The sequence below is a fragment of the Triturus cristatus genome, chromosome 9, assembly GCF_964204655.1.
Source record: "Triturus cristatus chromosome 9, aTriCri1.1, whole genome shotgun sequence".
In the NCBI taxonomy this organism is placed as follows: Eukaryota; Metazoa; Chordata; class Amphibia; order Caudata; family Salamandridae; genus Triturus; species Triturus cristatus.
Genome location: NC_140592.1, coordinates 842,626,224 through 842,651,483, shown reverse-complemented (window position 1 = coordinate 842,651,483; position 25,260 = coordinate 842,626,224). Strand labels below are relative to the sequence as shown.

Here is a 25,260-nt window from a genome sequence, read left to right as displayed (position 1 = left end):
GCTCCCGCTATCGGTAGCAGGCAGGGTTGCCTTGGTAAAAATGCAACAACAAAAAAACAATTGATGGACAGAATGCAGAACAATGTCATACATTCACCCCAGTACAGAGATCTGGGCCTAAATCCATCGTTTTTTTGCTCACCATGCCATTCCAGTTTGAACCCAGCCATATGCAAATCAGTCTTGACCCTGTGCCCCATGGAGAGATCTTGAATGCTGCGACGGATAGGGAGGTCGAGTTTGATATGGGGGCGTGCCTGCTGCTCTGGTTCCCTCACACAGCAAAGACAAAAGTGACGAGTAAATTTATAGACTTGGGGCTTATGTTGGCCCAGAGAGAGATTACGTGGCACTGGAAGTCCCGGGAGGGCCCATCGATCGGGCGGTGGATCTCCGAGTTATTAAAATGGTCTGGATGTGAGAGTGAAGTCAGAAGGCGCCAAGCGATTAGGACGGACAATGAAGCGGGGCTGGAGTGGGTAAGGGCATGGGAGCAGATCGAGCAGGCCCTGCAGGATTGCCGGCTCGAGCGGGCGGAACGGGAGCGTGAGGAGAACGGAGTTCCTTGAGGCTGAGGACAATAGATGTACCCCGGATAGCTGGCACGAATTAGAGTTAGGGACCACTGGAGGGGCCCGCAACAGCAGCAGTTGGGGGGGGCGGGATGGGAGGGGGGGGAGTTCCTGAGGTGGGAGGGTAATGCTACACTGAGTTGGGTGAAGAATGTAGCTGGTGGGACAGAAAAGCAGAGGCTCCCATGGGGCATGCACCAAGCACCGCTGTGAGGCGATAGTTGTGTTCCATTGCTTAACTATCCATCTATGCCGCCCGGCCCCCGGGATGTGGGCTGAATGGCTGTGTGCGTTGCTAAACCGAAGAATATAACCGGAGATTGTAGGGGGTGCCGGTTGCCCCGATGGTTATGTTGCTGAAAATGTTGCAATAAAAAACATGTTTTAAAATAAATTGACCCTGTGCCCCATGGGAACAGTCCAGCCCGAACTGCCAAGCCAGGTCCTCCCTGGACTGGAAACAAGCATCCTAGGACCGGTTTCGGGCTTTCAGCCCTCGTCAGCCAGGATAGCTTGATTCCAGTGGCATGGAGAGCAAGGGACTCACGTCTGAGCATACCCTTCCCACTCGGGGTGACAAATGCAAAAAAAAAAACCAATTGATGGACAGAATGCAGAACAATGTCATACATTCACCCCAGTACAGAGATCTGGGCCTAAATCCATCGTTTTTTTGCTCACCATGCCATTCCAGTTTGAACCCAGCCATATGCAAATCAGTCTTTACCCTGTGCCCCATGGGAACAGTCCAGCCCGAACTGCCAAGCCAGGTCCTCCCTGGACTGGAAACAAGCATCCTAGGACCGGTTTCGGGCTTTCAGCCCTCGTCAGCCAGGATAGCTTGATTCCAGTGACATGGCTTGGCAGTTCGGGCTGGACTGTTCCCATGAGGCACAGGGTCAAGACTGATTTGCATATGGCCATGTCTAAACTGGGGTGGTGGTGTGGGCAAAAGAACAATGGATTTAACCCAGATCTCTTGACTGGTGGAGAATGTATGCATTGTCAGCATTCCGTCCATCATTTGTTTGTTGTAACGCTTTTCGTCCTAAGTGGGATGGGTATTCCCAGACGTGGGACCCCTGCTCACTACGCCACTGGAGTCAAGCTATCCTGGCTGATGACGGCTGATAGCCAGAAACCGGTCCTAGGATGCTTGATTCCGGTCCAGGGAAGACATGGCTTGGCAGTTCGGGCTGGACTGTTCCCATGAGGCACAGGGTCAAGACTGATTTGCATATGGCCATGTCTAAACTGGGGTGGTGTAGTGGGCAAAAGAACAATGGATTTAACCCAGATCTCTTGACTGGTGGAGAATGTATGCATTGTCAGCATTCCGTCCATCATTTGTTTGTTGTAACGCTTTTCGTCCTAAGTGGGATGGGTATTCCCAGACGTGGGACCCCTGCTCACTACGCCACTGGAGTCAAGCTATCCTGGCTGATGACGGCTGATAGCCAGAAACCGGTCCTAGGATGCTTGATTCCGGTCCAGGGAAGACCTGGCTTGGCAGTTCGGGCTGGACTGTTCCCATGAGGCACAGGGTCAAGACTGATTTGCATATGGCCATGTCTAAACTGGGGTGGTGTAGTGGGCAAAAGAACGATGGATTTAACCCAGATCTCTTGACTGGTGGAGAATGTATGCATTGTCAGCATTCCGTCCATCATTTGTTTGTTGTAACGCTTTTGGTAAAAATGGTCACACTACCCAGGTTCCTCTATTTTTTTTGGGACGCTTCCGATCTGGATCCCAACCCAGGTGTTCACGCAGCTCAACACATTGCTCACAGGATTCTTGTGGGGTGCGGGGCGTCGGAGGGTGGCCCTGATCACCATGCAGCGACCCAGGGCGGAGGGAGGATTTGCCTTGCCGGATCTAGAGGCATATTACCACGCAGCGCAGTTACAATGGTTCACTAAGTGGGTGGCTGGCCGACTTAAGCGCCGAGAGGAGCCTGGTGGGCCGGACCCTCCCTTGGCGCTACTATCCCGGGTGCTGCTGCGCTTGCCCATAAGGAATAGGGTGCTCCCGATTGACTTACAGGTGGTGCGCAAGTGCTGGAACCGTTTGGCCAGCGTGCGGGCGTGCGTACCCCCTATGCTCCGGAGATCCCGCTGGCAATATGTGAGGCCCTTCCACACGGAGGTGATTGGGGTAGACTACGGGACTGGGAGGAGACAGGGATACTTACAGTAGGAGACCTATTTGAAGATGGCAACCTCCTTCCTTTTAATGACCTGGTGGAGCGCCATTACCTACCGCGCGGGGACTTCCTGCTTCATGCCGCACTGGCAGCAGCCATTAGGAAACACTGGCGGGACGGGATGGTGGAACCTCCGACCTCGCTGGCCTGCCAATATGTCGCAATGGCGGCGGGAACGTTTAAGGCGGTCACGTGTCTTTACAGGCGGATTAACCACAGCCTGAGAAAGCCATTGGTGGCCTTACGTCTCAAGTGGGAAGGACTTGAGGGAGCCCATTGGGAAAAAGCCATGGGGGGAATTGGTAGAACGGGCCTGGAAGTGTTCCAGGAACGCCCGTTTCCAGCTAATCCACTTCTACGTGCTACATAGGGCTTACCTTACCCCGGGCAAGGTGAATACATACTTCGGGGTTTTGGCAGCGTGCCCACGGTGCAACCTGGAGGGGGCAGGGTTCCTCCACATGCTTTGGGATTGCCCGCTTCTGGGAGAGTTCTGGCGGGGAGTGACGTCTGAGTTGGCGGCCGCAACAGAAAGAGGGGTAGCGCTGACAGAGTTGTTGTTTGTTGCATTGGTTTCCACATACTGCCAAGACCAAAATAACTAGCAAGTTTATTGACCTGGGGCTGGTCTTGGCCCCGAGGGAGATAACTAGCCACTGGAAGTCAAGGACGGGCCCCAACTTAGCCCGATGGACTAGGGAGTTAGTGAAATGGGCAGAGGCAGAGGGGAGCTGCAGGTTGTGCATGGCCGCCCGCACTGGGAGTGACAAATCTCTGTAGATGGCGCGAGCGTGGGTAGCATTGGTGGAGCTGGTAAAACATCCGCCTGGAGATACTGAAGGCTCTCCTGGCTGGGGGGAGTCAGCAGCGGATAATTAAGATTGGGTGGCACTGATTGTGCACAGAGCAGGGCACAGATACGGCGGGATGATCTTGGGTGAATACTTGTCCCTCACACTGACATTTGCGGTTCGGAATGCATGAACTGTGGAATATCACTGTCCTGCCCACAGATTCAGCACTAAATCTTTTCTTAACTCAGCGGCATGCCGAGGGGGGGAGGGAGGTGTGGGGGGGGGTTGTTAGTTTGGATTGGGCGGGAGGGGGTTGTTTGAGTTACAAGCTACAGATGTTGACCGGAGAGATACCACCTAATAGATCTCGCTGGCTTCTACTACAAGACAGAGGAAGGGGTGCCAGGGATTATCCCCCAATTAGATCCCATTTCCCCATGTTAGGAGAGGGTTCCTTTCTCCTTTGCTTGCAGATGATTGCTGATGCACCATGGAACTGTAATATCCTGCTCAGTACTAAGTTTGTATTCAATCTGTCCACTTGCAGCCTTCTTTGGGTACGTTTTTGTGCTTATGTTTTTTGGATAACTCAATAAAATTTGTTTAAAATTTTTTTTTAAAAAAAGAACCAGAGTGCACGTGCTGGTGGTGGCCAGTCCTAGGTACAATGAGCACGTGTCTGTCATTATTTCTCAAGTATGTGGGCTAGAGCCCACGACTTTACACGTTTCTCGCTTTTCTACCTTTGTTTTTCTCTTGGTTTGTGTCTAAGTGTGATGATGAAAAATGCATTCTTGCACGCAAACAGTGTCTACTACGAGCACAAATGAATAACCAAATCTAAGCAGTCCTGCTCACCTACAAACCTTGAGGGCTGTGACTGGCAATTACCTAGTCCGATTACCACCTAACACATTTATCCGCTGAGCCGCCCTCTGACTGCAGTGTGTTTTGGGTATTTGCAGGTAATGATGGCGCTGTCCAATCACTTAAATGCAGTGGAGTCTGAGAAGCAGAAACTGCGAGCCCAGGTTCGCCGGCTGTGCCAAGAAAATCAATGGTTAAGGGACGAACTGGCTAATACTCAGCAGAAGCTGCAGAGAAGTGAGCAGTCGGTGGCTCAGCTGGAGGAAGAAAAGAAGCATCTAGAATTCATGAATCAGCTAAAAAAATACGATGACGATATTTCTCCATCGGTAAGCAGCTTTTTAAAATAATAATTCTCGAACGAACCGTTTCTTGTTTCATTTGTTAAACATTTATGCCATGCCTGTGGTGGGATAGCTTCTGATTCCACTGGAAATGTGGGTTTTATTAGCAGGTAGGAGGTTCATTGCTTTATTCCTCAGTCAGACCGGTAACATGTAGCACGAACAAAACGTGGTAGTGCTCGAGCCCTAAAAAAATGCCTGCCAATGCCAAAGACAGGCTGCTTGCAAACTCTTTTCATACCCTTCTCATTAATCCTCATATGGCACCATCACAGCGCTGCATACAGCCTGCAGAACCCTAGCCATGCTGTTAATTACGACTTTCACAGAGCCTCCAAATATAGGCCCTTATTATGATGTCGGGCGGACCGCCACTGACGGGCAGTCATCGGTGGTGGTCCACCTGACATACAGGGCATCGGTGCGACTGCTGCATTACGATGCAGCTGGTCGGAGCGCAGAAGACGGTGGGTAGAACGTGGTGGTCGGAATCCTAACCCTACAGTGGAGGCGGTGCCTGGGCAGGCACTGCCGTAGGGATTATGATGTCCATTTCCGACTTTTCCAACTGCCTTTTTATGGCGGTCCCACCACCATGAAAAGAAAGACGGAAATTGACTTTGAGGGCCCCAAGTAGGGCCCGTCCCCCGTAGCCCAAGTTCAGTGCCAGTCACCACGTGGTATGAATGTGCACAAAGTGCTCTATAACACTGCGGCTTGTGCTGAGGCCTTTTTCCAGGGCCACACCACAAGCCGCAGTGTTATAGAGCACTTTTCCGCCCAGCGGACACAACGTAATTGGGTGGTCGGATACCCTCCTGCCAGTAGGGGTGGTCCGGGCTGCCATTGTGTTGGGAGGTGGTCCTACCGTCCGGCATCAGAATGATGCCCATAGCCTCAGTCACCAGTGCTGCTTCATTTGAAGCTTGGTGGCACGTGCCTAACTGGCATGAGCCTCACCTTCTGCTCCAGTGAATATACTGGTCAGCTTCTGGGCTCCTTGTTCCTAGATTTTCTGTAAATTTTCCTTTTAAATGTTGAAAGATTGGACCCAATGAAATTTGTCAGGAGGAAATTATGTAGGTACATTCCATTGCTTACTACAAAATTCTGAATTCTAGTCCCTGTACAAGCCCCAGTTTGTGTAGGTATCAGAATTCACCACCATGCTCGAAATCCGGGTATTGATATCTTTCTAGTGCTGGAAAGATGCCAGTGCAAGGATCAGATCTTTGAAACTATGGGCCGAGTCGCAAAGGAAATATATGAATATGGAAAGTAGTACTCCTAAATTATTACTTCACGCCTTTGTAATTCATCCCCTATTCCTTTGCAATATCTTTACATTAAATCACAAAATAGTACCATCAGTATGAAACTAGAGGTGTTATTATTTAATCTGTTAACGTTCATATTTCCCTCCGTATTTGGGAAATAATTTCTCAGCTGGAGACAAGTCGTAGACCCCACTCAGAATCAACAGTTGCCAGCTTGAGTCTTCCTCTTGAATTCCTATGGCACATACTGTAAGTCACATCCTGGTAATGTTTCTTTTAAAAACGAAAGAGCAGGCGCCAACGTCCGATGTGTTTCCGGGCTACTTCTGTAAATCTTCCCATTGTCTTGTTTGACCTTACCGATTAGAGGATTTTTTAATTGTGCAGCTCTGCAGAATCTGATGTCTTTCATTTCTCTTACTGAAGGATGACAAAGACAATGACTCCAACAAAGAAACTCTTGATGACCTTTTCCCGAACGATGAAGATGACCAAGGCCCTGGAAGTGAGTATGCTGCATGTGACACAGGAACTTCCCAGCATTGGGAAACGGGACAGGACAGCATCCCTTGAGAGGACATGCATGGGTTTGCACTGCGAGTTGTAAAAAACAGCTTCCCTCCGCTTCAGGAAATCAGACGGCATTCATTTTGTTTTGTGTGCAAATCACCATATCTGACCATGAGTCAAAAGAAAGGTCATAGGTCGTAGGTGAAAAAAAAAGTTGTAAGCACCTGACAAGGTTACGGCTCAGGACTCCCCATAAGTAGAACTTGTGGACATAATTTGTTTTGTCTAGCACTGTTCTAATATAGCGGCAGAAAGCTCATTAATATGGGACTTTCTGGTGGTACATTTCACAACATGTCTAATGCACAGTGCCCAAGGTACGTGGAATACTTCTTAGAATGATAAATTGGTAGTTTATTTTGCCTATTATAGTTTTTTCAGGTTAGTTTTGCGGTTTTGAATGTTTAGATCGTAGGTGTTTTGTCTAGGTTGGCACTAAGGTAAATTACATTCAATCTTAAAAGATTATTGTAGTGTCTTCTGTGTAAGTGTGGATATGCCAAAGCATTTTAGATTTTTTTTGCACTGGGTATTTGGTTGTCCTTTGCTTGGTTAGTCTGTTTTTGCACAGTCTTGGTATGTATGATATTATGCACAGAAGGGATTAGTGTGTATATGCTAGATTAATCGGTATGGCTCTATGGTGTAGGTTACTGTGGTTAATGACAGTGCTATTTGTTTGGCTGTGCTTTGCCACTGACGTGGCTAAGCTGGCGAGTTTTGCAATGAGGGTGAAAGCGTTGTCTGATATGCTATTTGAGGATGCCTTATTGAAGATGTCTGGAAATGGTGGTGTGTCTAGTAATGATGGTGCATAATGACATTTTTCCATCAAGTGTGCTCGCCAATAAGAACCTGTTGTACTGGACATATGACTGGTGCATGTGGTATGGGCTGTCTATAGTGAGTAGATTGCGCACATGTGTTGTGTATCTTGAGCTACACTGACAGCCATGAAGTGTGTTCATCGGGGATTCCCTGAGGGAAGGCAGCAATCCAGTACTGTAAGTAAAAGCATAGTGTATGGAATGGGGTGCAAAATGACAGTTTATAATAATTACTACCTGACTTGGGAAGGTAAGACATGTATAGAACATTATTTAGGGGTAATCTTGAGAAATTCTCAGTATAACAATTTAGCACAGTTTAACATACAGTACATGCAAGAGGGTGTGTCCCAACTCTCACAGCTGTAGACTAGTGAAGGAAACAGGGTGATGGGGGGCTGACAATCCCTTGCATTGGTGTATTACTGCAGGGAGCTGAAATGAAAGAGCGAGAAGGGGCCTGTAGCAAAGGGAACAGCCTAGCAAGGGTTATATCAGTGTATCATATTAGTGGAGGTCATCACTCTAGCAGCCCCCTCCACATGGACCCCATTCATTACCACTATACCCACCCACCTTTTTAGTCTAGTTTCCCTTAGCAAGTGTCCTCTTATGTTTTGAGTCTGTTGTTTGGCTTCTGTTATGGTTATTAGGGGCAGTGGAAAGTTCCATAAGATACTCAATAGCCATTTAGGGCGGGAATCAGTCTTATGCGATTTACAAACCTGGTAGTTTGATTTAAGCAGAAGACTGGTCGTGCTATACCAGGCCACTCGAATTGATGATTGCCTTTTGCCTGGCAATATGATCTGAAATGCAAGCTTATCAGCTCCTGCAAACGTTTCTAACATGCTATAACTGCACCTTACAGATACGTTTGCTGATGAAGAGTTTGGCTAACAATGCTAACAGTGGTGGCATAGTATAAACCTCAATATGTTTTGCTGTTTATTTCTTATATTGCCATCTTGGTCAGAACCCAATCCTGCAGAGCCCATCAAGTATACAAGCCATCACCCATCCCAGTCGCTTATCCTCCATTGATCCAACCCCAACTACGTAAGTAAACCTTGGACCCGTTTGCCCAGAGAGCCAAATACATCCAGGAGATATTCCTGCCCACAACATCCAACACCACTCCCTCTGCACCCAAAACCTTGGTTGTCCAAAATTACAGGCAGGACATGAGGGAAAATGAGGCCTGCAACTTCCCTATTTGATGAGGACCGACTGCATCTCCTGATGTTGGAGACCAGCAAACTAGTGGTTACCAGGGTCAATCCGAAACATGGATCAGAAGGTCAGTGGGAAATAGCTGACACAAGTGTAGCAACGCTTGAACCACCTACCTGTCTTCTCCTGTGCCCCCAGACATGTTAGAAGTACATTCCTGTTTCACCTGAAGCATTCATGCTGCTGAAGTGTATGTGGCAGAGCAGTGGCGTAAGGTTCTTTCCTGCCACGGTTCCTCAGACATTAGATCTCTCTCTAACCCCCCCCCCCCATCTCTCATCCGCCTGCTGGTGAGTCCACCCTTGGTACCTTGGATCTCTAGGTCAGATCGGACCCGCCATTAATGTCTTATGTCTATCCCACCCAAGACCGCCAACCCCACTATTCTCAGATAATAACATTATAACAGGGTTAGCAATCCACATAGACTTGGAAGAAGAAAATGACTACATATATGGTGGTGAAAATAGTGCATACCAAGTGCATTGTGACTGTCGATTTGCCCCAGGCCTTCAATTTTTTCACAGATAGGGCAAAGGCAAGCTACTTCAGAATTGATACTAGAAGGTGGATGGTTAGGCGTGGGAATCCCTGGTAGACAACATACCAACTTGGTGGTCATGTGTACCATACTGATTCTGGAATTTAAATACAAATATATTGTACGAAAGCAAATAGCATCTGTGATCTTCACTCCTTGTTTAGTGTAAAACATGTTGGAAAATAACTGTCCTTGTAACTGATGTGTGAGTATATGGATTTCTAACTGGTGACTGCGGAAAACTTATATGGTAAAGCATTTTATAACTGTTATTGTGTATTCTCCTATAATGTTAGCAATCCATCTTATACACACTCTTCCTTAAATCACATTTTATCGAGTATGTTTCTTTTTAGCATTCTTTAATGTACAAAATTTCCACTTTACAGTGCCACAGCAACACAGCAGTGCAGCAGCTGCGGCCCAGCAAGGTGGTTACGAAATTCCAGCCAGACTGAGGACCCTTCATAATCTCGTTATCCAGTATGCCTCCCAAGGAAGATATGAAGTTGCAGTGCCCCTCTGCAAGCAAGCACTTGAAGATCTTGAAAAGACGTCTGGACACGACCATCCTGATGTTGCCACCATGCTGAACATACTCGCTTTAGTGTATAGGTAAGTATTCTTATGTGATGTTCCACCACTACCTGACAGTAAGGGTATTGGCTGCGGTCATTTTGCAGGGCTGAATTATAGGTCAGACAGTTTATAATAAAAGCCAAACGTTAAATCCCTGTTTACAGGATTTACCAGGTTACCGTTTTTTGGGTGAAAGAGTGATAGCACATTTAGCAACTTGAAAATAGATTGTTTTAGGAAGATGTCTCATGAATTAGGTCTGTGTAAGGTACCACTGGCTGGCAATAGAGATTGGAAGCTGTATGGTTCACTCATGGTGCACCTCGAGTACCCAATTCTAAGTAGGATCTTGTCCAATTCAGCCCCAGTCAACAAGGTTTGATTTTTTTCTTTAAGTGCAAGCAGTGTGCTGTAAATCATTCCATTCCAATTGATAACAGAGAAATATATCGCCCTTTTGTTTACATTATTCTTTCTAGCTCCTAATACACAACAAAAAGAAAAAAAGTTCCTTATTCTTCATAGTTTTGGCTTCAGGTACTATCGAAGTGTTACAGAAGAGCACGAAAAGCCGGGGTTTGCTCCTACTGTTTTCTTATAGACAAGGAAAATGAGAAATCCATGCCCAGATTAAATGTGAAAGATCTCAAGACAAGACAGTTGTGCATTGTGAATGTAGATCACAAATGTATTGGTTTTAGAGAAGGAATTGGTGGTGTTTCCACAATTTCAATTCGTACTTTCCCATTTCTGTAGCACTTGCTGACAGGCAGTAACGCAGGTTTATTGTGGACTCTTCCAGTTATAAGTTCAGAGCGCTGCAATTTGACTGACTGCGCCTCATCTTAATGGACTACAGTCCAATTAACATATCACATTGGATTCAGTATGAAAAGGTTACTGGCAAAACAATGGTTGAGGCAAAACTCCTACGGTATTCTTTTAGTTGTCCACGCTATAAAAAACCTGAGTTGACCACTTGCTGCTAAGAGTTGTAACCTGGGTCCCCCAGTGTAGGGGTGAAAGGGGAAGAGTCTTGCATTCTACATGCTTGGAGCATAATCATACAATTTTCAAAAGTACTATCTGTGGTGAGCCAAGGGGTCAGATTTCCCTCTTCCTTCTCCTCCAACTCATTCCAACCAACCTTTTCTGATAGAAACTTCTAATCACAGATTCCTCACCTTGCGAATTTTCCCAAGAGCTGCAATGGGACTGGAAACTTTCATAGTAATTCCCTTGGTGTCATGTGGCTGTGCATCTGGTCTGTCCCACCCCAGACATGACGTTGGGGCAACTATATGCGCTCCACCTCTGCACGCTGGCATCTGTTCATTTCTTTCCACACCTGCAGATACAGATCTGGAACTTCTTGAATCCTGCCTCATAATGACAGAGATTGTCCCTCTAAATTGTCTTGGGTATGCAGACAGTGCAACCTTTCAAATCTGCAGATTTTGAGTTGTAATGACTGTAACTAGCCGATGTCGGTAATGGACGCGCACAATGTCTGCCTTTGCTGCTTCTGCTCCAAACATGACTCGGCGTTATATCTGTGCTGCACTATACAAATGCCATCCATGACTGTCAGTACACCAAGCTCCATCGTTCCAAAAAGTGCTCACTTTGGTCCTGGTGGAAATCAAGGGCTCTGATATGCTCCTGATGCCACTCCTTTGAACGTTCGTCATCGAGATCACAAGACTCAGCTAAGGCCAAGAAGTCACACAAAAACATAACAAGTTCAAGCATTGTCCCTTTATCATCCTGTCCACGTGCATCGCTCAAAGTGGTGCAATGTTCCAGGCACCTGTGGGACCGCAGAGTCTGTAGCTAAGGAGGAAATGTTTTGTGCTGCATTCGGTCCCTCTAGAACTCTTGTGGGCCCAATGGGCCTGAGGGGTCCTTCAGTCTTGTTACATTTGGTAGATCCATCCTCAACGGCGGCTGTGCCCCACAACCTCACACAGAGGTCAACCCCCTTCCCCAGGGGTTATTCCTGCCAGTCCCGGCTCTAGTGCCACCTGCGATTCGGTACTTGACAAAATGTCATATACTGCCTTCAGCATCATGACTGGTGCCACTGGCTCCGGTATTGACGCTGATACTGGTGTCACGAGTCTGGAAACGCAGGCCAGAACCCAATATTATGCCAAACCAGACACATATGCTCTCTGTATGACACTGCTGGGTATATTGAATATGACGAAGACATCCAGTATGACGATGATGGTAACATATTTGATAACGTCCAGAATGCCTGTCTCCCCTTTAACAAGGTCTTGACAGACATTCTTGTAGGCACCTGAGCCAGAAGAACAAGTTAACTACCTTTGTACTGCCTTTTCTGATAGACTCTACCTAACCGCAGATTCCCACTAACCCACCCTCCTCCCCATTCCGTTGAATGGACCTATAAATCATAAGTCCGTTAATAAGATTACAGCCTAAAGTCTTTACATTGCAGTAAGTTGATTTCAATGTCTTCACATCTGTCAGTGTAGACGGATGTCAGAAAGAAACGGACGTCAGTGCGCCGAGGTGGCCCCATATAGTGGACCGGAACTCATGTCCAGGGTGGGACAGACCTGACGCGGAACTGCACAATGTCATCTGTTGATACATGAGGGAGTTGATACAAACTTTTCATGATCCAGTCCAGCGGTTTGGGAAATTCACAATGTGAGGAGTCTGCATTTAGATAGTCTCTACCAGGAAAGGTGTTACTGAAGTAACTAACTTTTTCTTCTGTCTAGCTAGGACATTCTAGTTAAAGTGCAAAAGCTCTTGGAAGTAGTGGGACAAAAGATTTTTGCGGTCATTCCACATTTCTGTTCATTATTTTATACAAAGGTGTGGAAGTCTCCTCATTCTCAGGACTTATTTTTTCCAAAATAATTATCCAGACTCAGCAGATTGAAAGGCGGTTTACCAAGTGAAATGTGAAAACCTAGGAATGCAGGAGCCTATCTTTAAAATTCTACTTGAGATTAGCAACTGAAAAAGTATAGTTATGAGAATTATTAAAGTGTAGTTCAGCTGACCAGAGCAGGAATACTCATTCAAGGAATACCATTCAGAGTGCCACCCTACGGACTGGATTTCTGATTACAGTACCCCTTCTTTCACTCAAAGGCGAACAAAGTAACACATGCAAAAATCTAATCTGGACTTGCCAAACATAGTGCGGGAAGTCCAACCCCCTTAGTCCTGCTTATAGACCACACAATCTGCAGTTAACTCAGTAAAACCTATTGGGCCCTCAGCAGGAGTATGAATATGTGGTTACCATGGCCATGTTTGGGGCAAGTTGAAAACCTTCTTTACTACTGCTGTTGCCATAGAAGTGGTAGCACTAATGAAAGCCACATAATTTGGGAATTCATAAAATGCATAATCTGCACAACTTCTTTTGCATTTTACACATAAAATATTACACATATTTTACACATAAAATCTTAAAAATAAATGCCAACTGCCCTAATATTGGGAAAGTAGTTTATTACAACCTTCAATTGGTGCAGAAATATGGGCGCTTTGCTTTTTAACTCTAAAACCTCATTATACATTGCAGGCTCTTCTTGCACATATGTCTTACTTTGCTAGGTGGTTTTAGTGAACTTCATCCACACACATATTTATCTGTGTCAATATCTGCACAGGCACAGTTCTCCTAATACCCAATGCTCAGCTTTGTGTGATCTAACTTGGAATTTTATAGCCAGAAAAGTGCTGCATAGGACCTGAAACTCTCTCCGTCTGCTTAATGTATCAGGCGGAGATAAAGAGAGTAAATCTATCTCAATCCAGCCTTTTCTTCAGAGCTTCTGTGCTTCAGAACACATCTCCCTCTGCTGGTTCCAAGAGTGATACTAGCACCATATCACCCCTTTAACGACTTCTTTTAGCTACCCTCGCAGGAATTCAAAATTACTTTTTTAGACCATTTGAAATACCCCGGAATTAGGATTTCCTTGTATAGTGAGATTCTTCCTTGCATCACTTTACATCTGCTTTGGCTTCCAAAGACCAGAAGACCCAAAATCCTGATGTTTGCTGCTTACCCAAGTAATCCTTTTTTCCAATTGCAACCCACAATCTGCAGAATCAAAGGACAGAATACAGTTTTAAACCTGGTCGTATTTCATAGGTTTTGGATTTGGTCATCCAGGTTTTCTGCAAATTTTGACTCCTACAGAATTCCCACTTTGCATGCATGCTTGACTGCCTTGACCTAGGAGTCTTAGCCCCTATTTGTAATGTATTTGCATTTGTGTTCAGGCTTGCCACTTTTCTTTGTAATGTGTCAAGTGAGACCAGTCAGGTCTTGTTCCTTTTTGGAAGGCCTTCCATTTCTTGCTTCTCCAGATTTCATTCCTGCTGTTCACCTATTCTGATTGTGGGCTAGAAAGAAAAAGATTTTAGAATCCGACTGAGCAACTCTTTTACCCTTTTGGTCTTGCCCTGCTGGACTAGCTCTAATTTTAGCCTCTGTTAAGTGAGCTCTTTTAATGTATAAGTCAACTTGGTGGAACTGGACTGTAGACTTCTCTAGACCATATATCTTTCGTAGCATATTCCAAACCCTTGTTCCAAAATGTACCTGACTGCCCCAGTGCCGCTCTTCTCTTCACAGCCATGCTTTTTTTGATCCGGTGAGAATCCAGATACCGGAGTCTTCTCTTTCCTTGTATAACTTAAGTCTAACTTGTTGTCCTCCTTCCAGGTCTATCCTACAGCTTACAGAAGCCAATTTGCCAGAAACTATAAAGCAGTGGCTGCATATTGTTCTTTGTTCAAACATCTCTGGCTCAGTGTGTGGATGTACCTCCCGTATTCCATAGGCTCGCCAGCTCTAAGAAACCTTCTCAATCCAGGTCACTATGATGTACACACAAGTGAATTTTCCATCATGAATGCTATGGCGTGTGCTAGGACTACACTGATTTTGTGACTCCCAGAGCAACTCTTACAACTCCTCCAGTCATTATGAGCTCTGATGTCTCGTTGCTACTGTGCTCATTACTCCCTGGCCAATTGAGTCAAGAAGAATAGACCTAAAGCTCAGTCCTAAAGCCATCCTGGAATCTGCATGGGTCTACCTCCAGTTAGCTAGTTCTTCAGACAGACAAAAAGTGTTTTCTGAATTATGGGGTTAGTGCTTATTATGTCCTCCCCTCTTCTTGCTAGGCATTATACCAGTAAACAAGCATTTTATTACTGATTTAATCTGCACCATTAGCTACTTTTGAAGTGTTTTCTGCTTGTCCAATTTTTTTATTTTGGAATTCTATCTGTAGACTTGCCACTCAAGGTCTGCCTGCAGATTACAGTCTTCATTCTGGTGTTGGCTGAGATATGTTTACATTAGAATAAGGGAGTGATAATTAAGGATTCTGTGTTTATGGCTTTGCTCAGAGGAGGTTGCGGAAGGGCATCCTTTACATTGAAGGGCATAGCAATTGAGTTATATTTTAAAAGTTCTCTGAAAAGTGAAAGAGTCTATTAGTTTATGTAGAGTGGAAGCAACAGGGAGTACAAAGGAAGATGTTTCTAAATCTTAAAAGGGCACATAAGTGAGTCAATTTGTGTAGATAGGCAGTATAATTGAGAAATTGTGGGTGAGGCTTAGGAGTTGCAATAGTCCAGCATGTTGAGGAATAGTTCATTCATCAATATACTTGTACAGGTAACATGGTAGGTGAGTAGAAACATGCTTAATTGATGTAGGGCAGGGAGAATCATTGATCAGGGTTGAGGGGGTGAAGTTTGAGATTTATTTTACTGTTAAAATGAGCCTAGAATTTGGAACGAGGAACTAAGTAGGTGAGTAGGGTATAAATTAAAGGCGATGGAACGTTTTTCAATTAAGTGGATGGGGAAGCATATGATCTCAGAATTAGCATTGTCAAACCAGCTATTAAAGGTTATAGAGAGTCTGCTGGTCAAATAGGTTTGAGCTAATTAAGGAAGAGCAACTGCTTCTAGAAGGATAGGTCAGTGAGGAATAGATTTGAGTGCTTCAACTGGAGTTGAAGCCAAGGTGTGGTGGGGAAATGGATCTGGAGAGCATAGTGCTACAAAGCTCTCAAAAACTAGGCCAGGCTGCTTGATAGTTAGGTGGGATAATAGTTGGGAGAAGTAATGGTGGAGGCAGGAGATATCCGCAAGCCATACATTTCAGAAGGGTGGAGGGAAAGGGATTGTAGGCAGTGAGAATGTCATTAAAGTACACTTTTCCATGCAATAGGCATACAAGTACAGTAAAAAGACCCATTTTGACAGTGTTGAATAGGGAAAGTAACCATATGTTCGCATAGTGCAAAATGTCAGTATGAAGAATAATTTTACTAATTTTAAGTTCATATTCTGTAACCTACTTTTACCTGTTTTATCCACAAATCCTGTCCATCTCTCGAGATTACATTTCTGATGAAATTTACAGGACAAGTTGAATGGTCATGTAGATCGGGATGATCTAAGGAATAAAACCATATTTTTTTTATTTTAGTTATGGTAATGTTTAGCTAAATGATCGTGTTTCCTTTGTACCCACAAATAAAATAGTTGAACCCTCTTAAGAGACTGTAGCACTTTATTTCGGCATTCATCAATCCATTCATATATTAGAGTAACCCTCCGCACACCATCTGGTAGATCACCATGAATAACGGTATTTGACATGAACGTTCTCCCATCCAAATGTTGTTGCAAAAGGATACTGTGTGCAAGCGACTATTTTCCTCCAGACCACTTACTGCGACACTGCATTTCCCTATAGTTTGCTTTAAATCCTTGTATAAATTGGTACTAACTGGTTACTCATTTGCTGGTTAATTTCAGTTATTGGTTTCCTATTTTCATTCACAACTTAGTATAGGCGTTTCCAAGAAACACCAACCATTAAATGCAAAAATACATTAACCAATGTGATAAAATATTCTATTGGTAACACTGTAGTTGTGTAGTGATAGAGTAGAGCAGTAGAAGCTTGCTTGGACGTTAACCTCTTCTGTGCCCATGACGAGATAGTCTCGTCATGGAGCACGGTCGCGCTGTGCCCATGACGAGACTATCTCGTCATGAAACCCACCCGCGTGGGAAATGCCCGGCACAGGAGGGGGAAAGGGCGTGGCACCGAAGGGGTTAATGAAAAAAGAGGAACAACCATCTTTGAAGTTGTCTCTGTGGTGTAGACATTGCTAACTGTGGCTTTCTAATCTAGGGACCAGAACAAATACAAAGATGCAGCAAATCTCCTGAATGATGCTTTGGCAATCCGCGAGAAGACTCTGGGAAAAGATCACCCTGCGGTTTGTATACCTGTTTTATGTTATTTCCAAAAGGCCGACTTAAGCTCTAATTTAAGGATTTAGAGGGATTTGAAGGCGAAATATTGTAAAGACTTCTGCAGTTTGTTCATGCTGGAATAGCTGGCAAAGAAATTTTGCATAATGGATGCTAAGTGGAAATCGTTGGTTATTGCCTCTAATTAAATTGACGTGGACACTGCCATTCTGATGTTTTGTTAACTTTGCAACTGAATTTGTTATCAGACCAGTTCATTAGTAATGGCAGGAGAGGCTGGTATCTGATACAAGGCTGCTGGAGCCAATATTATAATAGTAGTAAGATTCGAAATTGATCTGCCATTACAAATAGCACCTTTCCAGAGTGACCACTACAAAGGAAAGCGATAACAGAGATGTTTATTTAAGTGATCACCTCTACAAAGAAATAGACATGCTTTGAACTTGTAAAAAGAAATGGATACAACAAATTGATTTACTGAAAATATTTTACCAACCTCTACTACATGTAGTTGAGCACTAAATCAAACCTTCACCTATTCCTAAACCTAAATCTAAATTGAACGCTAACAGTTATGCCAATCCTTATCTGACGCTAAACCGAATCCTTACTCTATCCCAGAACATTGCCTTAAACCATAACCCTTCTGTTATTCCTTATACAAAGCTGTCCTTTCAAAGGGGCTTTCCACCCTTTATTTGACTATCTTTTTCCATACTAATCTAGACATACATGTGTTTGTCCCATGTGTAGCTGTAGATACACATGCTGTGCCTACTTCCTGCTTCTAGAACGTGTGTGCGACTCGTTTTTCTTCAAAGAAGTCTTCGCGTTACGAGGTATAGTGACTCCACATATTTCTGGTAATGTGCATGTTCTTCAGCTCCTTTATAGATTGTTTTTGTCGCCGGGATCGGATGTATTCAACCGAGCTCCGGGTCAACGCCTGTTAGTTGCTGCTTTTAGGCCTCTTCAGTTAATCTACACCCCCTGGTAAAAACAATTGTTGCGTCCACTGTCGTTTTGGTGTCAGCGCGCAACCCATCTCTTTCAACAAACATCACTCTCATCCTGGTGGCTCCCACCTGGGCCAAATTTGGCTCCTGAGATCTTGGAATTTGGCTACCTCAACCTACCACCCGAGTATATGTCCATCCTAAGGAGGCCGGCATGCCTGCAAAGAGAGCCTACTGTGCAGCTAAATGGAAGAGATTTGTGCACTTGTGTATTTCCAAGCACATTAACCCTCTCTTAAGTAGCCGTACAAGATATTGCCGGTTTATCTGCTTTACTTGCAAAAATCAGGCCTTGCTTACACTTCCATTAGACTTCATTTGGCCACAGTCACTGCTTACCTTCAGAATAGGGAATACATTTCCCTCTTCAGGGATCCCATCATTAAAGCCTTTATGGAAGAACTCAAGTCATTCCATCCAAGGTACCGCCTGACCCCACATAGATCCTCAACATAGTTCTTACCAGACTAATGGCCTTTCCTTTTAAACAACTTCGCTCACGCCCTTTGCAGTTCCTTTCCTGGAAGGTAGCTTTCCTAGGGGCACTCACCTCCCTCGGGCATGTGAGGGAGCTTCAGGCTCTTACCCTTGAAGAAGCTTCCTTCCAAGTTCACACTGATAAAGTAGCCCTTAGGACAAAGCCTAAATTTCTCCCACTAGATGTCAAAAGGGCCTTCATTTATTATATTGACACAACAAAAAACCTTTGTAAGACACAGCACCTCATTGTGGCTTGTTCCACACCAAACAAAGGCCGTGCTCTCTGTAAATCGGGTATAGCGTGCTGATTGGTCAAATGTATCCAGACCTGTTGCGCCCACGCTGAGACCTTTGCCTATCACTCCCAGTCCCCAGTCAGTCTGCAAAAAAGGGGCCTCTATTGCTTTCTTTGGTAACATCCCTATAGCTGACATCTGCAAGGCAACTACAGTGTCGACTCCATGCACATTCACTAAGCATTTCTGTATGGATGTATTAGCAGGCCAACAAGCTAACGTTGGCCAGGCTGAACTCTGTATAATTTTCCATTCCTCTGCCACATCCTCCAGCTAGCCACTGCATAGGGGAGAACTGCTTTACAATGTATGCACAGTATGTGTATCTACAGCTACATATCCCATGACTGGAAAATGTTACTTACCCTGTAAGCTTTATTCTTGGCATGTATTGCTGCAGATTCACATGCGCCCACTTTATTCCCTGAAAGCCTTTGAGTGTTGCAGATGGCCTTCCCTTATTTTTTGCTTGGTCATCTTCTTTAACTCTTCGTGCCATTTCCATCCTCACTTGCCATTCGGAAATAACAATGGAGCCGATATCCATGCACATTCCCAGCAATGGGTGGAGTCACTATACCAAGTGACTTGAAGACTGCTTTGAAGAAAAACAAGTTGCACACATCCAAGCCCAACACTAGATGGCTGGAGTATGCACAGCATGTGAATCTACATTACTGCACCCGACAAACAGATACTTACAGAGTGATGAGTAGCATTTTACTTTAATGGGTTCTGTTCAGCTTATGAATTTTAAATCAATTTTCTGGCAGGCAACCTTTAACTGGCGTCATTTCACTGTAAATGTATTTCTCTGGTTTAAAGGTATTTCTTTTTCCATGCTTTTAGTGTAATGATATAACCCCATCAAAAGTACCTGTGCCAAAGCTTGGCAAGTATTCAAAGCTGGCCTTGATTTCAGTGTTCATTTTTATTGGACTTGTAACTGGAGTCTGCCTTTTTTGTGTTTTTCTTTGTTCTAAGACTTTTTAAACTCATGTTGACTATTAAACTCAACAGGACACTGTTTTGCCTTGGCTTGTTCTTAAACTGACAGGTAGGAGGCCATAATATCCTGCTGTCTTATGCTAAATCTTTACTGCACTGATGATGAATGTTACTCATCAAATTGACCATGGTACAAAAATATTAAAGGCTGATTCACAATCCTGGTTGCATGTGTGTTCAAATCTACTTTTTGGAATGTTACAGTGATCTTAGAGATTTGCAGGAAAGCGATTATAAAATGGGGAGATGCTTTCATGCTTCTGCTTACGAAATCATGTATAATCTATGTAATTATGCTTCTCATTGGCAGATATAGTTAAATTAATTGCATTGTGAAATATTAAATTTCTCCAATTTTCATTGTATTGAGAATTTGTGACGAGTGTGCATTTTCATAAATTAGACTTTCTTCCTAAATCTGTTCATCTACACTCAGGGTTAAGGTGACTTTCTTTTTTATGGTTTAAATCCTTTATTGGCATTTCAAAACACACATAGTAACATTGACAGATGGAATTATCAGCACCCTGTGGACTTAGAATGAGTGAGATGGCCATTAACCATGGGGATATGGGATGAGTACTGGGCCCCTGCCCCAGCTAAGAAGACCATACAGAGTCCCAGCAAGGGTACCATCACACGAAAGACTCAAGAACACCCCCCGTCCCTAGCCCCTGCCCCCCCCCCCCCCTTGTTCCACATCCATCAACCCAGCCCGCCAACTATCTCTGCAAGTCTTGATCCCTACTCTTCCCCCTGCTCATCTGATAAGTGCAGCAAGCGCAAATAGCGAGGGCAAGTAACCTCTCGAAATTCGGAGGACAAAAGCGCCAGAAAAGGTTTCCACAACTCCCCATAGTTGGTGCCCTCCCCCGCCAACGTTAGCGTAAGTTTCTCCATGCCAAGGACATGCCACAAACGGTTTAGCCAGCCCGTGAAGGTCGGAATGGTGGGGGTGCACCAGTGAGTAAGTATGTTCTGCGTCGCTGAACCCAGTGCAATGGCGATCTGTCGACCCCTGCGCGATTTAAGCGGGTAGGTCAAGGGATTTGGGAGGCCTAACAGTGTGTACACCGGGAAGCGCGGTATTGCTGTATTAAAATGCTTGTGTATCTCATCTAGCACCTGGGTCCAGTATGGCTGGATGTGTTCACATTCCCACAGTAAGTGAGTCAGGGTGCCTATCTGATCACAACCCCTCCAGCATTTCGCATCCCTTGTCCGATCCATAACATGTAGACGTTCCGGGGTGTAGTACCAGAATGTCACTACCTTTGTAAGGGTGTCTGTAAGCCCCATGTGGTAGGCTGAATGTCGGGCTCTATAATAAATACCCTCCCACTCTTTGTGAGTGAGTGTTCTACCCAACTCCCTCTCCCAGCGCGTCTTACTGGAGTTGTAAGCGTGTGTATATCGAACCTGTAGCATCCTGTATAGATCAGAGATTAGCTGTTTGTCCGATGTGCGCGTTAGAAGCCATCGCTCGTATTGGGAAAGTCGCCTATCTGCAAATGGACGGACCCGCTCATCAGGCGCCCAATGGCGGACCTGTAGGTACCTGAGCCTCTCCGCCTCAGACAGCCCATATTCCTGCTTGAATTGCTGGAACGGAAGAACTCCTTCTGCGTCGTACATATGATATAAAAATCGGCATCCGGACGGTTTCGACCCGACGAAGGCCACCGAATCCATCCCCGGGGAGAACTCCGGATTGTCAAACAGAGGAGTAAGCGGGGAGGGAAAGGTGGTGAGTTCATGGGAAACATTAGTGAGGTCCCACACTTCCAGAGGGGCACGGGTGTTAAATGAAGCGTGTAGGTTAGGGGGCCTATGTTTGCGTAGGAAGGGGATTTCCTGCAAAGGCCGCGCTGCTACAACTTGATCTTGAAACAGCCAATGCTTCTCTGATTCCCAACTGCTCCATTCCACCAAGTGACGTAACTGGGCAGCTTGGAAGTAAAGCTGATGGTCGGGAATCGCGAGGCCACCACTTTCGGGTGGGAGAGTGGACAGCGACCGCTTCATTCACGGCTTCCGACCGTTACAAATAAACTGGGCAAGCTCTGATTGTGTCTGCTGTATCCAGCCGATGGGCGGATGTAGAGGGATAGTGCGAAAGAGGTAGAGGATCTGGGGCAGGATGGTCATCTTGACCGCCGCAATTTTGCCCAACCAAAAGAGGGGATAATGCTTCCACTGATCGAGTTCCCTGCGGATCTTCCGACGCTGAGCTGCGTAATTGAGAGTAACCACCTGGGGAAGTGTGGAGGCCAGCTGAATCCCCAAGTATGGAACTGTGGCCCCCGCCCATTGGATGGGGGTGAGCTCTGCAAGAGCTCCCGGGTGGACTGAGACAGGAGAGACTAAGAGCTAACGACTTGTCGGCGTTCACCTTAAACCCCGCGGCCTGCGCAAAGGTGTCCAAGTCCGCCAAGCAAGCCGGCAGCGCCTCGCGCGGATTGGATAAGGATAACAGCACATCATCCGCGTAGAGGCTGATGGTATGGACATACCCCCCGAACTTGATCCCAGAAATCGCTGAGTTTTGCCTGATCCTCTGGGCCAGAGGTTCCATATAGGTGGCAAAAAGCAGAGGCGACAACGGACACCCCTGCCCCGTGCCCCGCTCTAAAGGAAAGCTGGAGGACGTGTGGCCATTCACCAGAACCGAGGCCGGCGGGAACTTGTAGCAGTTGAGGATGTGGGTGCGAAATTTCTCTCCCAGTCCCATCCGTATCCATACCTGCTCCAGGTAGGGCCAATGGACGCGGTCGAACGCCTTTTCGGCATCTATCGTGAGCAGCATATATTCTCCCATCGTGCGGGAGGCCTTCTCGGCCAGATGTAGAACACGCTTCGTGTTGTCAGGTGCTTGACGTTCCGGGATGAACCCCGCCTGGTACGGATCGATAAGACCAGGCATGTGAGGTGCGAGCCGATTGGCTAATATCCCCGTGTATATCTTAAGATCGACGTTTAACAGCGAAATAGAACGGTATGCCCCACATCGAGTCTTGTCTTTCCCTGACTTGGGGATAACTGCTATTAAAGCCCCTAAGAGGTCCAGAGGAATCGCTCCCGCGGCCGAGAAGGAATTGAATAGTTGGGTGAGGAGAGTCTCTAACAGATTGCAAAACTTCTTATAAAAAATAGCTGAAAAGCCTTCCGGCCCGGAGATGACGGCAATCACCTCCTCCGTACGAATGTTACCGTCCAGCTGGTCTGCCTGAGGTTTAGTCAAAGCTGAGAGTGTGACCGAGTCAAGAAAGGCGGCTCCATTAGCCTCATCCAACTGAGAGCTAGCATAGAGGTTAGCGTAAAAGTCGCAGAACGCCTCGGCTATGTTCCCATCCTCTGAAACTCGCGTGCCTTCTTCTTTACAGATCTCGCGTACCCCCTGGCGTTGCCGGACCTCCCTGAGCTTGTGGGCGAGAAGGCGCCCGCACCTGTCCCCCCCAGTATAATAGGCATGCTGCAATCTCAGAGCAGCAAACTCCGCTCTATCTTGATCGAGAGCCGCAAGTTGGTGCCGTACTGCTTTGAGCTGACGCCAAACTCTGGGGGTTCCCGTCCTCTGGTGTATCTGCTCCAGTTCCCTAGTTTGTTGGGTGAGATCATCCCGCTTACGTCTGCGTTCTAAGTTGTCAGGGTCGAAATAGCTTTAAACTCTCCCCTGAGAACTGCCTTCAGCACCGCCCACTGTGCCGCTAATGTTGTGTCAGTGTAGGCCTTATGAGAAAGGAAATCAATGATGGATCGTCGGATCTGCGCTATTATGTCGTCACAGTGCAGAAGAGTGTCCCTAAGGCGCCACACCCTGTCGGGTCGTGCTACAGGTGGTAGGGTCAGAGTGATGATCACCGGAGTCTGGTCGGAAAGGGAAGCCACCCCAATCTCAGCCCCGGATGCCATCGCTCGGACTGATGTAGAGGCCAAGAGGTAATCTAGTCTGGCATAGGTCTTGTGTGCATGAGAATAGTAAGAGAATGCCCGACTATGTGGATGGAAGCTACGCCATAAGTCACACAACCCCAAGTCGTGTAAACGGTCGAGTCCCGCTGCCGAGAGCGCTCCAGCCTGGTGTGTGCGTTGGCTTGATCTGTCCTGTATGTTGTCAAAAACAAGATTTAAATCCCCACCCAGGATAATATTGCGGTCACTCGTGGCCGTGACTTCCGTAATGGCAGAATGCAAGAATTGTTCCTGACCCTAGTTAGGGGCATAAAGAGAGCCAATGGTGAAGGTCGAGGCGCCCAGGGCGAATCTGTAAGCTAATAACCGGCCCCTAATTTCCGCCTCCTTCTGCAGGACTTCCCCTTTAAACCGCTGGACCACTAGAATCACTACCCCCGCGGACTTAGTGGGGCCAGAAGAGAAGAGCTGTGTCGGGAATTTCCGGGTTTGGAGCCGGTGACAGTCTTGAGCCAAAAGGTGGGTTTCTTGGAGGAGACATATGTCAGCTTGTGTGCTCTCTAGGCAAGACAGGATGGCTCTATGCTTTACGGGGTTATTGAGGCCCCGAACATTGAGGGTTAATACTTTAAGCGTGTAGGTGGGCATTCACGTTATCCAGGGAACCCAGGAAGCGCAAGGGAGGCATTGCATTGCGTGAAGAAAGGGCGAATAGCAAGCAGTCAGCGTGCGCCCCGAGCGCCACTGGAGCCACAGAGACCCCCTTAAATGATGGACGTGGAACCCCGGATCCCCCCCCCCTAACAAAATCCCCAGAACCAAAACCCTCAACATAGGAGCAATAAAAATAAGAACCAATTGTCCTCCACCTTCCGGTGAACGGTAAGTCAGCATCGTGGGGTAGATTGTCTGCAGTAGAAAGGCCGCCATCCCGCCGACGACCAGCAGAGGGAACAAGGATCCAAACAGTCCATTAACTCTGCCGAGGTCAGCCGGATGGGGATTTGGTCAGTTCCGCGGAGACGGTTTCTAGAGCTGCTTGTTGGAATCTGAGGATCTCTGCCACCAGAGGTTTCCTGGTGCGACGACGGCGTCCCTGTTGACGCCACCTGGGCCTGGAATCATTTACCTCCGCCGGGGAGTTATCGTCTCCGCTGTCCTCCGCTGGGAGCTCCACCCCTAACAGTTTGGCCGCCTCCGACAAAGAGCGCAGTTGGTAGAGTGTGTTATCTTTGCGGAACACCAGGCGGAAGGGATGGCCCCAGGTATACGGAATGTTGCGCTGCTGAAGGTGCGCCGTGATGGGCTTGAAGGTTCTGCGTTTGTGGAGCGTGAGCGCAGATAAGTCCTGATAGAGGACCGGCGCGTGGTCGCGGAACACTAGGGGATTTTTTTGACGGGCTCTGCGGAGTATGTCCTCCTTGGTG

General features: G+C 46.4%; 1 protein-coding gene across 6 annotated transcripts in view; it reads left to right on the top strand.

The window, feature by feature from the left end:
- Positions 1-25,260, top strand: part of KLC1 (kinesin light chain 1) — a 412,248-nt gene that overhangs the window by 140,450 nt on the left and 246,538 nt on the right. For all 6 annotated transcript variants that reach the window (XM_085626290.1, XM_085626289.1, XM_085626286.1 and 3 more), the window contains exons 3-6: positions 4,538-4,768; positions 6,487-6,565; positions 9,621-9,846; positions 17,036-17,123. In XM_085626290.1, coding sequence (XP_085482416.1) covers positions 4,538-4,768; positions 6,487-6,565; positions 9,621-9,846; positions 17,036-17,123 — 624 coding nt within the window. The remainder of the gene's footprint in view (positions 1-4,537; positions 4,769-6,486; positions 6,566-9,620; positions 9,847-17,035; positions 17,124-25,260) is intronic.